The following is a 15,218-nucleotide window of genomic DNA, read 5'->3' on the forward strand; positions in this document are numbered from 1 at the left end:
AGGTAGAGATCCACAACCTGCAATGAAAGGGGTCACACAGTGCGAATATATTTTAGACAGTCCTTCAACAATTCAAACCCTAATAGGTAGTCCAGTCCTTAAGAAATGTCGAGCCTTGCGCTCAAAATTACATTCAGTGCCGGAGCACTCGATCGTGCGGTTAAGTTTAAAACGGGTCTTCTTCAGGGGACTGTACTGGCTCAGGAAGGTGGATGAAGTGATAAAGAATAACTTCCCATTATTCAAGGAGGGTCTCCCCAAGAGGGCAGGGCAGGTTCCAAGAATTGGGAATAGCTCGGTAGCACAGGCTACCTCGATAAAGGAGAGAAGCCCTCAGGAGACACTTGTGCGTTTAAAAAAGTCTATGGATGTGCCAGGTGCCACCGGTAAGGGATGTAAGTACTTACTGACACTCGGCACACTCCGGACCAACCTTCGCCAGTCTAGTCCATTTCGTTCGCAGGTTTGAATCCTGCAGTTACGTGGCTCTGCGACTTTCATGGGATGGGTTCTGGGATTGATTCTGTGGCAGGACAGAGGCGATTTCTCCGCTGTTGGGGAAGGCATCATGCCAGTTCCACTGCAGCTCATTTTAGGGCACAGGGGGGCACACAGCAGCAAGGCATGCACAAAGATTGTCACCACAGCTGGGTGACACACTGACCATGTATGCTTGGGTTCAGGCGTACTCTCCTAATTCCAGACCAAGGAATGCTAGGTGTACGAAACTCCAAAGGCTCAAGTTGAAACTCGAGACGGTAGTGGTTCCAAGACAAATGCTCCGTATAAGCTGGTCAGTTCACTGGGCGGTCCAGGAACACTTCTGAGCAGGCTAGTTTGCAGGTTAATCAGGAGGTGTTGAGAATAGTTAGTCCCACTACTCTAATGGGTTGAGGCGCCCTTGCAGGCCTTCTGTGATCAATGCGAAACAGGGGCTCTGATGGGACAACAGCGGGGCCAGAGTGTCAAACCTTCCAGCGGTTCTACTGATTGGGTTCAGCGGTTCAGGATACTTGGCACCTTTATTAAGGTGTGAACTCTGAAGATCGACCTGGAATGGGTGTAAGGTGCCCTCTCTAATCCAAAATCTCCTTCACGCCATAGCAAAGAGAAACAATAAGAGATCTCACATTCAGCCATCCCAGACGTGGACCAATCACAGACCACAGTGGTCCCAGTCATCCCAGCACACCAGGCATCCTGGCACACAGGATGTGTATTGGAACTAGATGGCTCCAGCCCACATCCTGGGGGCACACACACAAGGCATGCAGAAGCCAGCGAAATCTTTGGTTTGCGCGGGAGTCTGCATGACCAAATAAGGAATTTCCCGGGTCCGCTCGACCTGGGGAAGGCAAAGGGAAAGGATGGCCAAAGGACAGAACAAAGGACCTTGTGGCATGGCCATTTTGGGCACTGGCCGCTGTCCTGGGCCAAACGTGGTTTGGACCATAGAAAAGAGTCAAAAATGCTTTTAAAGTAACTGCTGAGGATCGCTACGGGGCACAGAAGGCAATGGCTGCTTGAAACTCGACTCCTCGCTCAGCGGGACAAAAGTGATGAAAAAGATATTCCCATACATATTTCAGCGAGAGTGAAGCGTCATGTTGAAGCACAAGAGAAAACAGAGATGTTTCAAATCTCTGACCAAACCGACTAAACGCAGTGGAATCCGAGAGGAAAATGAGGTTCCCATCCCCCACAGAACTCTGAACATGGCGGCTAGACGGTGAGCGGCACTAAACGGAGGAAAGAGAAGCGTGACACGGGGGAACCCCAACGTACAAAGGAAAACACCCACAAAGGGCTGCCAGGCTCCAGGGGCGTGATTGCAGCCCATGAGACCGAACTAGAACCCCTGAAGAGTCAGATCGTTGAAGAACCAGACTGCGCAAATTGTGGCCCAGGGAAAGGAGGGAAGAAAAGAGCAGGTTAAGGTAGGACTGCATCCCCCTGCGGAGCGCCTCTCTAAACTCATAACCAATGCAGAGTGGCGATCCTGTGGCTCAAAGCAAGACCTCGACTCGGGGACACTGAAGGATGAACGGGACCACAAACTGAAACGTGAGTTGATGAGCAGGTGAGAAAAACTGACACTGAAACCCGGGGAAGCAGCTGCACTGGAAATCAAGAGACATCCCCGCCTCCTGCACCCCGAACAATGTGGCTGCAGTAACGGGGACACCGAACCATCTGAGTCGAGACGATACAACAGCGAAGGAGGAGGAAGGCCCCCACCAAGCAGAGGACAGTGACCTGGAGGAGTTGCAAGACCCCAAGTGCAACTTGGCATCCCCACCAACCCCACCAGAGCAGCCTCCAAACAAAGAAGGCAGAGAAGGCAGCCCAGACAAGGTGCGACCCAGAAAGGGGAGGTGGTACACAAATGGACCGCTGCCTCTCTACAGTCCCACCTGAGGCTCTGGTCGAAGAGAGGAGGAGGCCGGGTGGCCTGACGCGAGATCCCAGTACCAAAAGGCCGGTGTGAAGGCAGAAGCCACGGACCGTACCCGAAGTGGAGGATCCACAGAGGGACAACATGCCAAAGGACAGCAAGGCGAGAGGTGCCCCTTCCCCAGCAACGCAGAGAGGCTTAGACAATTCACACTCCGCACAGAGGGGGCCAGTGGGAGCCACATAGAGCCCACAACATGAACCAGAGATCATCAGCCCAAGGCAGAGGAGGTGAAAATGGCAGACTGGAAGGGAAGATCCCCACCTCCCCAGAGAATATATAAAAACGTAGCTCGCTGACAACTCGGGGAAAGTCAGAAGGCAAGACAAGACTAACAAGCCCTTAGCTACCAGACGCCCCCAGAAATCAGTTTGGAATCAAAACTGCAGCACAGATGAGCCCTCAATAGAGCCTAAGCTCCAAGCAATATTCAGGGGAGCCCATAGGGGTCAAGACTACCCCCCAAAACCACCCATCAGTGTGAGGAGAGGTGGGAGTCAGATTTCGCCTGCAGGGGAAACAACCTGATACAACAATAAGAAGGTCCACCATTGAGATCCCCGCAAAATACTACCCAGAGTGACTGCACGCCCCATAGCCCACTTTGCCACAGTAAAATGAAGCCCCAACAAGGAATAAGCCTGGAAAGCAGATTAGTGGCACCTGGGGTAGCCTCCCATACCACCAATACAAGATGCCCAGGGGTTGAAAGACACAGAGCATGGCCTCCACTTGGAAGAAGCCTTGACAGGCTACAGCAGTATCGAAGAATACAGTCTTGCAGACCAGAGTCCTCTGCCTCAGGCGACCCCACAATGACCAACGCATCCACGAAGGAGGACATTGCCAGCATTACAGCAGAAATCAGGGCTCTGCGAACTGACATCCAAACATCCATTTCTGCAATAAGAGGGAAGGTAGAACACATCAAGGGAAAAGTAGAAAACCTGGAGCACAATCAGATCAATATGGACTTAGTAGAGATGAAATTAAACGCTAGAATGACTAGTAGAATTGAAAGAGGAAGAACTTACACTCAAAATGGAGGATATGGAAAATGGAGAAAGGATGTCAAACCTATGAATACTTGATCTGGAGGAAACAGAAGGAGAAACCCCAAAACAGGTGCAGAGGAAGGTCCAAGACATAGTAAACCAACTCTTTGAGGCAGAGGGTGGCAAAAAAGTTGAAATTGAGAGAGCCCACAGGGGAGGAAGAGCCTTTGGAGGCGGGCCACGCTCAATCATCGTGAAGTTCATCAGCTACAAAGAGAAATCGGAAAACCTTATAAGAGCGAAGCAGATGCAAGACATCGAGTTTCAGGGCTCAAAGATAAAAATATTTCAAGACCCATCAAGATTCCCGCTGGGACGAAGAAGGGCATGTAGGCCACTCACCCTGTGGCTCACAGAGCAGGGGCTATCCGATACAGATGGGGCTACCCCTTCAAACTGACCTTTGAGTTCAAAGGAGAGGACTACAGAGTGATCACTCTTGAGAAAGCAAAACAAGTGCTGAAGCACATGACAGATCAATAAGACGGCAGAGGCCCTACGGGCCAAATCACCCCAAGCGCAAATCGGATGGGCTGCCGCATAGGCGAAAAACAAGCAAGGTGGGCAGAAAATACGTCAAGCTGAGCCCAGCTTCACCAACAAACCTCCATGAAGAGGTACAGGGGAGGCTGATACCCCAGGCACAAGTCACATACAGTAACAAATACAAGGAATAGGATCACACTATGCACATAAAGTAACAAAACAAGGTATGGGATTAACGGATGAAGTCCCCAACGAGGGATGAGTTTTACCCTAGTGGCCCTCAGTGTTAAGAGGGCATCTCAACCCTAAGGACAATGGCCACGGTTCAGGTAGAAGTTTCAGTTATGTTTACAGTTAATGAAGGGGGGGAGACAAACAGACGGGTGAACATACTCGGGTGGTGCAGGGGATAATGAGTCACCTAAAGAAAGGGGGCAAAACGGGAAGGAGCAGATGAAAAAGATGGGACCCAGCATAGGGATGGAAGCTCCCTCCAGTACAGGGCCAGGGAGAACAACCCTAAAAGTGGGCACGCTCAATGTCCAAGGGCTCAATTTCCCTACCACGAGATCCCTGGTGATGAGGGAACTTGATAGAACCGCCCTGGATGTTCTCTTTATCCAAGAGACCAGGCTCTCATCAGGGGAAGAGAAAATCAGGGGTAGGACTGGGCATCTGCAGATCACAAAGTGGGAGTAGACCTGATATTGAACAAACTAATCAGATTGAACAAACTAATCAGATTGAACAACCCAGTGGTGAAAGCATCAATGGAATGTAGGCTCCTGGTGTTTCAGGGTGAATGGGAAGCGTACAGTTCTCCTTTGGGTGGGTATAAACTCCCAATCAAGGCCAAGGGGCATTCAATGAGAAAGCCCTGTCCGGTATAATAGGAAACAGCAGAGGCCCTGTGGTGATGGGGGGAGATTTTAACACATGGGCTGACCCACAAATAAATAGACAAGCAACACGGATGATAACTAAAGATCGCTCCCGGGAGGAGGACAGTAGATTCCTAACCAGCCTCAATGAGGAAGCTTGGTGGATGTCTGGAAATCGGTTAACCCAGCCAAAAAGGGGTATACGTTCAGATCAGGAGTCCATGATACATTTACCAGAGTTGACTATTTATTGGTCAACAGGGAAACCAGACCTAGAATCATTGATAGCGCTATTCGCCCCATAGGCTGGTCGGATCACGATATGGTCACAACAACGCTGGAAATGGAAGTGCTCAACCACCAAGAGTCCAAGTGGCACTATAATGACTTCCTTTGGATAGACAAACCCTATGTGCGCGAACTAAAGACTGCAATAGAAGAATACTTTCAGATAAACGATAATGGTGACATTACTATAATATGGGAGGCTGGAAAAGCAGTATGCAGCGTTCACCTGATGAGGGAAGGGGCAAAGTGTAAAAGAGAGCGGAGGTTAGAGGAGGAGAAATTGGGAAAGGAAATCACAAACCGGGAGGGAAGATTACACGCCCAAGGGTCCTATCGTAAAGCACTCAACACTCAACGTAGAAACACTCAAACAAAAAAGGGAGGAACTTAAAGCACTGGGGAAGGGAGACATAATAAGAAAGCTAAAGCTATTCAAGCAAAAATTCTACGAAAAGGGCGATAAGGCGGACAAAATATTGGCTGCCAGGTTGAGAGCCCAAAGGGCAGAGAGATGGGTAGAGGGAATTAAAACAGAGGTGAGGGGTTGGGTACGATCCCCAGATAAAATAGCCAACCAATTTGCCAAAAACTATAAAAGCCTCTACACCTCAGCGGGAAATAGGGCCGAAAAGGAGATGAGAGAATACATTGAGAGGGTGGGATTAACACATTTAAAGGACACAGAACAGTCTCTCCTGGTGTCCGCCATAACCCCGGAGGAAGTAAAAGCTGCAATAAAGAGACACCCCCCAGGAGGGGCTCCAGGAGAAGACTGTTACGGCATGGGATTCTATAAACACTTTGCTGAAGCCTGTCCCCCCACATAGCCAACCTATTCAACCACATTCGAGAATCTGGCCATGCACCCCCGTATTTCTCCTCGGCGCACATGGTAGTAATCCCCAAAGCAGGAAAAGACCCTGCATGCTTTAAATCTTATCGTCCGATTTTGTTGTTGAACACGGATGCTAAGGTATACGCAAGAGTCTTTGCCACACGTATGGAAGAGATAATGCCTCGCCAGATCCACCCGAACCAGGTGGGCTTCATAAAGGGCAGACAAGGGGCGGACGCCATGCGTCAGACCTTGGTCATCATGGAGCACTCCAGGGGACTTGATGGGGTCCAATCGCTTATTAGTATGGATTCGGAGAAAGCGTTTGATCGGGTGGAGTGGGGCTTCCTCTGGGCCATACTTAGGAACATGGTCTTCGGAGAACGATTTATACGCGGGATCCAGGCAATTTACAAAACCTCTAAGGGAATAATGGCAGTGAATAACAAACTCCCTGAAGAGTTTGACATGTCCAGGGGAATCAGACAGGAGTTCCCCCCTATCTCCACTCCTCTACGCCCTAGCCATTGAGCCTCTGGGTAATATTATCAGGAAAGAGAACACAATTAATGGGATTGTGGTGGGTCAATCAGAATACAAACTGGCTATGTTCACCGACAATTTACTCCTCTACCTGAAAGACCCCCAGACTGCCATACCAAGAGTGCTACAGCCAATACAGGAATTTGGCAAGTGGGCAGGACTAAAAGTAAACACGGAAAAATCCAGCTCTTCCCATACAAAACGCCCAACCACCCAGATACTAAAAACGCGACCACATGGGGAATACCAACGACATATCAAAGCCTAAGATACCTAGGAGTTAACGTCACGAAAGTGGTGGAGGATTTATACGAGGCAAACAACCCGACGCTACTATCAGGAATAGCAAAGGATCTGGAAAGATGGGCTAAGCTAACAATATCATGGCTGGTCCGTTTGAATGCCATAAAAATGGTAATACTCCCCAAAATCCTATACCAATTTTAGAGGCTCCCAATCATTATCCCGCGAACTCACTTTACAGACATGAAAGCCATGATCCTTACATTTCTATGGCAGGAGAAAAAACAGCGGATAGCCTACAGTCCCCTATCCAAACTAAAGAGGAAGGAGGAACAGGGCTCCTCGACCTGTACACCTACTGCCGAGCGGCCCAGCTCAGGGCCATAGTGCCTCTCCTGAAAGGAGATAAACAAAAACAGTGGGTTGCTATCGAAAACCATTTATTGCACCCTGTGACGCTCAGAGAATGGCTCTGGGCACCAAAGAAGACCTTCCCCAATAGCGTAATCAACCACTACGCGATGGGAGCGCTCTTACATCTATAGTGGAAGAAGGGAGAAATGAAAGGACTCACAACATGGCCATCTCCCATGAGTTGTATATCGGCTCCCCCCATCAGAAATGAAATCCAAGACCCGCAACGCTATCAGAAAGGCTATGACGCAGGACTGGAAAGAGTGGGACAAATAATTAAAGCCAACGGATGTATATCGATCCAAGACTTGGAAACAGGCCAGCAGACCAGACCCCTGGGAACATTTATGTTCCTACAACTAAAAGGAGCGCTACTGACCTTGAAATGGAAGGTGAAACTCCAAAGAGACCTCACATCATCGAAGAAAATATTGAGTGAATCTCTTTCAACCAAGGGCCTCAACTCGCAACTGTATAGATGCCTACTGAGTGTTAGAGGAAACCGAATTGACGGCCTGAAAAAAGATGGGAGAAGGACATGGGCTGAATGATGTCGGACCAACTATGGTCTAAAATGTACAGATCAGCATATAAAGCCTCCATTTCGGCCCAATATAAACTACACAGAATAAAATTGCTCCACAGATGGCAGTATGACCCCAAAAGACTCTCAAAAATGTTCGCGCAAGCAAGCCCACATTGTTGGAGAGGTTGTGGTGCCTAGTCGGATTACTGGCATATGTGGTGGTCATGCCCGAAATCCCAGGCATATTGGAAATAGGTGCTAGCTTGGATCAGAAAGATAGGTGGGATTACCCGACGGTGCGACCCCAGACTGGTGCTATTCGGCTTGGAAGAACAGGAAGATCGTTGGAAATGTGCTCTCCATATGACACACTTCCTACTACTAGCAGCGAGGGTCTGTATTGCCATAAACTGGAAATCAGACTCTTCCATCTGAATCAACCTGGGCCCGGAAAGCTAAAGAACTCTACGAGATGGAGAATAAAGAGGGGCCCTCCACGAGATCACCCCAAGCAGAGAAATGAAGTGGGCGTCCTTCCTCAAAGCCTACAAATGACAGGAGATGAAGTCGGGGAGATGAAGCCCTAAAGAAATAAATGCAATCATTCCTGTGATTGACACCCGTGACACGTTTTGTCTCGGGTGGGCGGTCGGGGGTGGTTTTAGTTCTAGTAAATTAAAAAAATGCATTTGAAAAACTTTTCTTTTTCATGTCTGAGCAGTACAAATACGTTCATTTTATGTTAAGAAAATGCTCAATAAAAACATTTTTTTTAAAAAGTATCTGCTGCCACTAGCTCTGTCCTGGGCACACTTGTACATTCACAAAAAATCCTTCGAGGGTGTCTAGAGCCTTAAAAATGAAAAAGGGACCTACTGTAAGGTACATTGTACACTGATAAAATGTTACTAATAAATAGCAACAAAGTGAAAGACTAAGGGAAACAGTCTCCCAGTACTGACATTCTGAAGGGCATGTCAGTTACCCCATAACAAAATTAGCAAAATCCCAGCGGAGTCCAGCAGAAGGCTGGGCTCCACTGGTAAAAGTCAGGCTAGGATGATCAGACAACAGCAAAAAGTTGGGGGGGGGTTCACAACTGGATGGAAAATGACCCATAAATGGAAATCTTTCCTAACAACCCCTACTTGGAAAGAGCCAAGGAAGGTAAATGTAAAGAAGTCTGTAGGTTGCACCAGTTAATGAAGTGAATGTTAAATACAGAAATAGAACAATCCATGCAAACTATTGAAAAGCCTGGATGACCAAAGATTTGAACTGGTACTATTTTGAATGCTAGAAGATTTGAACTGATTTTGTTTTTGGAAGCTGGAAGATGGGGTTCTGAATTTGGGGAAGGGGAAGCTCGTTTTGAAAAGTATTTCCTTTGCTGCCGACATCCCAAGACATCCCAACACATTGTATATCTTTAGTTGTAAGGGTAAGTATAGGTTTTTGACACAGACTTTTCATTTGAACTTACTGACACAGACTATCCTTAGTTTTCTTTATGTAGGGAAATCCCACCTTAGCATAGGGCAAGTTAGGCCTTACTCCATCCTGACATTTAAGCAAAATAAAGCTTTTTACTTAGACAGTTGAATCTGTTGTCTGTGTCTTACTTCATGGTGCCTTAACAGCTCCTGCACTTCAGAAAAGAACTCAAGACCCACCTCTTCAAGGAGTCTCTCCTCTTCAACACATAGGTCATCACATCGCCCCTCGCGCCCCTCTCCTGCCTGCCACCCAGTACAGCTGTACCCCTCCTCTGTGCCACTCTGTATCCTACCCCCTGCTGTATATCTGTTCCGTTGTTACCTCTGTAAAGCGCACTGTTATGTATCTGGATTGTATACCTCTGTAAATGTTGTTCTCATTTTCAACCTTTTCTGATTCCCTCTATTCCTCTGTTTCTAGCTGCCTCTCATCTATCCAATCTTGGATGACTTCCCACTTTCTTTATATTCTACCCAAATTGAACTCTTCCTTATTCCAGCTAATAATAACCCTCCTCGTCCCTCTCTTTGCTCTTCCCTCCTACACCTCTTGCCTGTTAATTTACTGCCAAAAATCTAGGTGTCATCTTCAAACTGTCTTTCTCTGCTCACACTTCCAATATGGTTCAGGTCTGTCATTGCCATCTCTATCATCTCGGTCGCGCTCGTCCTTTTCCACCTTTCTCTGCTCTCATTGTTTTTGGCTTATTTTCTCTTGCATTGACTGTTGGGCTGTCTTGCTAACTGGTCCTCCTAGCTCTCATCTCACATCCCTCTGTTCTATTTATAATGCCATTTGTCTTCTCTTCCTTCTTCCACCTTCCTTGCCTATCACCTCTTCCCGTGTATCTATTTCTTTTCTTTCCTTTGACTCTTGTCTCCGATTTATTTCCTCATAGGGCCTCATCACGAGTTGGGTGGTTCACCAGCGGTATTACTGCTGGGATACTGCCAGTGCTAATAGCGTTACTGCCAAACCCCTCCGGCGCTGTTAGCGTCGGATCATGGGTTTGGCGGAATGGTAATTCCCCATTGGGAAAGTTCCCATTTTCGGCGCGCTTACCTTCGGCAGTATTACAGCACAGTAATGAAGCCGAAAATCAGCAATTCCCGGCACATTTACCACCAGCTCAGAGGTGGGGGTAAATGCTGCCAAATCTGTTATTTGGCAGACCCCTAAATGCGGCGGTAATAGCGTTAACGCTGCATTTAAGGGTTACCGACAAACTCGTGATGAGGCCGATAGCCTTTAAATGCTTCCATGCACTTGCTCCTCCCTAACTTTCCTCTCTTATATCCCTTTACACTCCTTCCCGCACTTTGTGGTCACAATCTCAATTCTATAACTGTAGAATGTAAACTGTAAAATGTGAACTGGTAAATGTTACTTTGGCTGTACTGTTCTGTTTGGATTTCTTGAATAAAAGATGTCGACTACCACAAAAAAGTACACTAGTCAAATTAAAATGTACCCTTTTTAGCTTTTCATGCAGGTTGAAGCACTTTACCCACGAAGATTTGGAACATGGACTGAATATGCCAAACAGTATTGCAATGCACATATAAGGTAGTTATTTCGTCCAATTTTCTTATTTGTTGTCAATGCTTCATGTCACCGATACTTAGCTGAAATAACATTAAACGTTTCTGTAGCAGACTATAGATGGAAAGAATTTCCCTACTAATGCCTCCCTTGACTTTGGAAGTTAGAATTTTGATTGTGTATATAGTGCCAACAGGGTTTGTGAGACTGGTGTCATTGAAGCTGCAGCTTTATTTTGTTGAAGCTTCAAGCTTGATGGTTTGAAAAGGAATGTATAAATTAGGTTACTATTATTAGTACTTGTCCCTCTACTAGATCTAAAGGTGCAACTGCACCAGATGGATTGTACTTTAGTTACCTTTTATGCTACATGGTTCTGTACTCTCCCATTTCACCAGCTTTATTAATTTGATGTTGTCTTGCGGACTGCAACTCATGTACTACCCTCCAAAACTTGGTAACAGAAATTCACAGGAAAAATATGTAAGCGAAAAGAATAAAGATCGCCCAGGCTTACAGCTCAGATAGTCTTGATTCTATTAAAGACAAAACGGCTCAGAATGCCAGTTGCTTTGAGGAGTGGTGCCTGGGGCGGGCGCGTTTGCTCGTTGCTATGACCCCGACTCTCTCACAAATAACAGAATTTGCTTGCAGCGCACTTGCTAAGGCCTTCAGGTGAGGCCTGCGATAAATAGCCTTAACATAGCCTATTAAAATATAACTCTTGTTATGTCTAAAATTGGGTGTCCAGTCAACTGGTCGACAACAAACTGGTCGACTGCAATTTGGTTGACACCATTTGGTTGAATGCCAAATGGTCGAATTTTTTTTTTTTTTTTATATATATGTGTTTTGTGGGTTTTCGTGTGGGGAAAAAAAATAAAAAAGAAAAAAAGGGGGTGGGGGGACCCCCCAAAAAAAACCAAAAAATGGGTAAAAAAAAAAAAATTCGACCATTTGGCATTCGACCAAATGGTGTCGACCAAATTGACTGTCGACCAAATGTTTTCGACCATTTGACTGGTAACCCTAAAATTGATTGCTGTAATGCCCTATATATAGGTACTAGCCAAAGAAACATCAACAAGCTCCAAGTTACTCAGAATAATGCCATAAGGGCGGCCCTTAATATCCCTAGGAAACTCCACATTTCCGACATGCGCCGCAGTTTACACTGGTTCCCTGTTGCCTCAAGAATATCACTCAAAACTCTTGCTTTGACTCACAAATCCCGAACAAACCAGGCACCTATCTATCTTGCTAACTGCTTCACTGCCCACACTTCTAACAGACCCTTAAGATCGGCACAGGCTCAAGCCCACTCACTCGTTATACCCAGATTCAAGCTTCAGAAGGCAGGAGGCTCTAGCTTCCCAGTCCTTGCCGCCAAACTCTGGAACACATTACCTCTCACACTCGGAGCCGAACCATCTTACCATGCGTTTAAGAATAAAGTCAAATCCTGGCTCACCGAGCAGGACCACACTCTGTCTCTTATGTAAATTTGCTGCACCTTCTACATCCGCCTCTCTTTATTTTCTTGTGAATATACTATCCTACTTTAGTAACTGCGCCGCCTTGGCAAATATGTTACCCAATTCTTGGCCTCCTTGTAAATATGTATTCAGTATTGCATTCTGCTATTGTTGTAAATTACTCTTATTTTATGTACCTTGTTACCTTGCCTTGTAACTATTGTGCCTTCCTTAAGAAATCCGCCCATATGCCCTCGGGCCTGGTGCGCAATACACATAAAATAAATACAAATACAAAATTAATACATGCATGCATTTCCGCGATGCGAACTACGCATATTTAGAGAGATATAATAACTAAAGTTCCTGGCACTCCTCTCCATACACTAAAACCTGATAGCGGAATGCTGCACTGACGCTATATCAACACATTATGAAGGAAGCTAATGTTTATTCCTGAAAGCATTTATCAAATATATCAAGATAAGCAAATCAGAAGTCACTTATCTGGGCAGCAAAAAGAAAGAGGAAGGGACCTGGGGGCTAAGGGCTCTTATACCTCTCTCAGGCTCCTAATAGGTGGAAAGGAAGAGCCCAGGACTACCAGAGCCCAGAGGATCATGGGGCTGATAGGCCTTTAGGAAAATTTTTTATTGAACTTTAAACTTTGATTTATTTTTTCCTTGGACTGCTACAGTAAAAACCATAAATGTCCAGTTTAAATGTTCAATGTTTTAAAGTACTTATGTGGCAGCAATAAAGAAAGTAAACCATGATGCTTGCCTCCTGTCTTGCCATAGAATTAGAAATCCAAACTCACACAGCATCACCACCATACCCAAATGGAGCAGGACAGACCATGGGTGGTGAAAAACAAACTGCCAGACACACACGCTCGGAGCACAGGTTATACATTCAAAAAGACGTTCTTTCCCAGCCTTGAAGGTCAGAGTTTCGTGGCTAGTTTGCACCTCAGAACCCATGACTGCCCCAGACTATCAAGGAGCCGAAATGTGGCCATGGTCCTATCTAAGGGATAGTTTCCCAAGCATTGGGAAGAAGGGAAGCACGAGTGAAGGTGATTGTTTGGGACTAGGGGTGGGTGGAGGGGGCTGGAGGCAAGGAGAATGGAGAATAGTGACCTTTAGAGCTGAAAGGCCAGATTGAGCCAAGGTGCCCGAATAAACTGCCAGGTCCAGAAAGGCTAAGAGGCCAGAGATGGCTGGGGGAACAGAGATACCCAGTGAACTTTGGGAAGCTCCAGAAGCAAAGGAACCCTGTGAGAAGCGGGAGTCCAAGAATGTGGCACAATAGGGTTACCCAGTGTGGTGGGTCGGAAAGAGGAGTCCAGACATGTTGAGGACATTCTAGATTATCTTTAATCAAATTATAAGAATAAGGCCACTCTGCCCCAATTGCTAGGGGGAATGCCCTACCTATCTAAAAGAACTAAAGGTGCTAGTCAGATGTCAGGAAGTCCAAAGGAAAAATGTCCTCCGTCCAAACTAACTCTACCTGATCCAAACACTATATATAACTAAATTAAATAGTATGTATTTTCTTCCCCAGATCTTCTCTTCTGATAGTCTCTTTATATAAAGGTTTATTTTTGGTACAGATATTTCTTAACCTAATCTCCTTTGATAGTCTCTGTTATCAACTCTTGTAGTTCTCCAAAAATACTCTTGGAATTCATGCTTTCTGTGGTCCTATAGTTAGAATAGTTCCTCACACTCTAGTCATCCCTGGCAGACTCTTCCGAGTCTGTTAATTCTGGCTTTCTTAAGTTGGTTTTATCTTGATCGCTTTTTAGGCTTTCCTTGTCAAGGAATCTCTCTCTTAGGCTGTCTCTTCTTTTATCTTGTTCACTAGCCAGTTTTATTTCTTCTCTCTCGTTATGTGTTTCTAGATTGGACTTTCTCCAGTCCTCAACTCTGAAGAAATAGGGTGTTTTCCCTTCCTCCCAGGGATTTTGTTCCCAGTTCCTATTGGCTCCTCACCTGGGTTGGTTGAATCTATTTTATATATTCTTCACATTTCTTGTTAACCAGTTTCTCTCTTCAAATGATACCCATCTACCCCGACCGGGTTATTTGTTATTTGCTTTCTCTGGAGTTTACAGTTCCAATTACTGTCTTATATTTAGTCTCTCGTCCTTGGGACTAGGGTGAGTTTCTCTACTTATATAATGGTTCCCCGGCAGCCTCCCGTTTTCCACGGTTCCCCCGGCACCTCTGGTTATCCAGGGGAAGGTTGCAGGACCCTCTCTTGCTCGGGGTAACATTTATCTCCTCTTTTGTCATTTTCCCTTTCTCGGTTCCTCGTCTGGTTCGTGCCATACACAGACACTGACAATCACAAGCTATTCACGATTCTTGTAACGGTAGTCTCAGTATTGTTTTACGGGTGTCCTGCCCACCACTCTGCAAGCGTGGTCACGTCACTACCAGCTACATCGTTCCTTTCTTCTTCCTCGTTCCTCATAACTCTTTCCTCGCAACTTTACACATCGGCCCTCTGGCGCCTCGCAACGGCCTTCTGCAATGGCCTTCTCCGTTGAAAGTTGCTGGCTCCACGTCCTGCCTTGGCTCTACCTGCACAAGGCTGGAGGATGTCTGTGAATTTCTCTGCGCATAGCACTCCCCCTTTACTCTGACTCGTCTCAGTTAAACATATGTCTCTTGTTAAAGAGATATGGATTTCTTTTGACATTGCCTTCAGTGCAAGATGTCAAGATAAAGATGTCAATCTACTCTTTATAGTAGAAGGTTCCATGTATGTGGCTATGGTTAGTGGTTTAGGGAGTCCCTCACAGGAACGGGAGGTCTTGTCCCCAAAGGGGGAGTCTCTCTTCAGCCCCAAAGGACGGTCTTGCGGAACAGGCTCACCTCCCTAACCTCACAGGGGGAGGATCCCCCTTGGGGAGAAGGGATGAATGGGATTCGTCACACCAGACTGGGTAAGAATATCTTTGACTC

At 46.3% G+C, this 15,218-nt stretch overlaps 1 protein-coding gene across 4 annotated transcripts in view; it reads left to right on the forward strand.

Moving 5' to 3' along the window:
* Positions 1-15,218, forward strand: part of ZRANB3 (zinc finger RANBP2-type containing 3) — a 2,038,675-nt gene that overhangs the window by 567,238 nt on the left and 1,456,219 nt on the right. For all 4 annotated transcript variants that reach the window (XM_069616553.1, XM_069616555.1, XM_069616554.1 and 1 more), the window contains one exon: positions 10,704-10,789. In XM_069616553.1, coding sequence (XP_069472654.1) covers positions 10,704-10,789 — 86 coding nt within the window. The remainder of the gene's footprint in view (positions 1-10,703; positions 10,790-15,218) is intronic.

This window comes from Ambystoma mexicanum, chromosome 9, assembly GCF_040938575.1.
Source record: "Ambystoma mexicanum isolate Mex_15411 chromosome 9, UKY_AmexF1_1, whole genome shotgun sequence".
Taxonomy (NCBI): Eukaryota; Metazoa; Chordata; class Amphibia; order Caudata; family Ambystomatidae; genus Ambystoma; species Ambystoma mexicanum.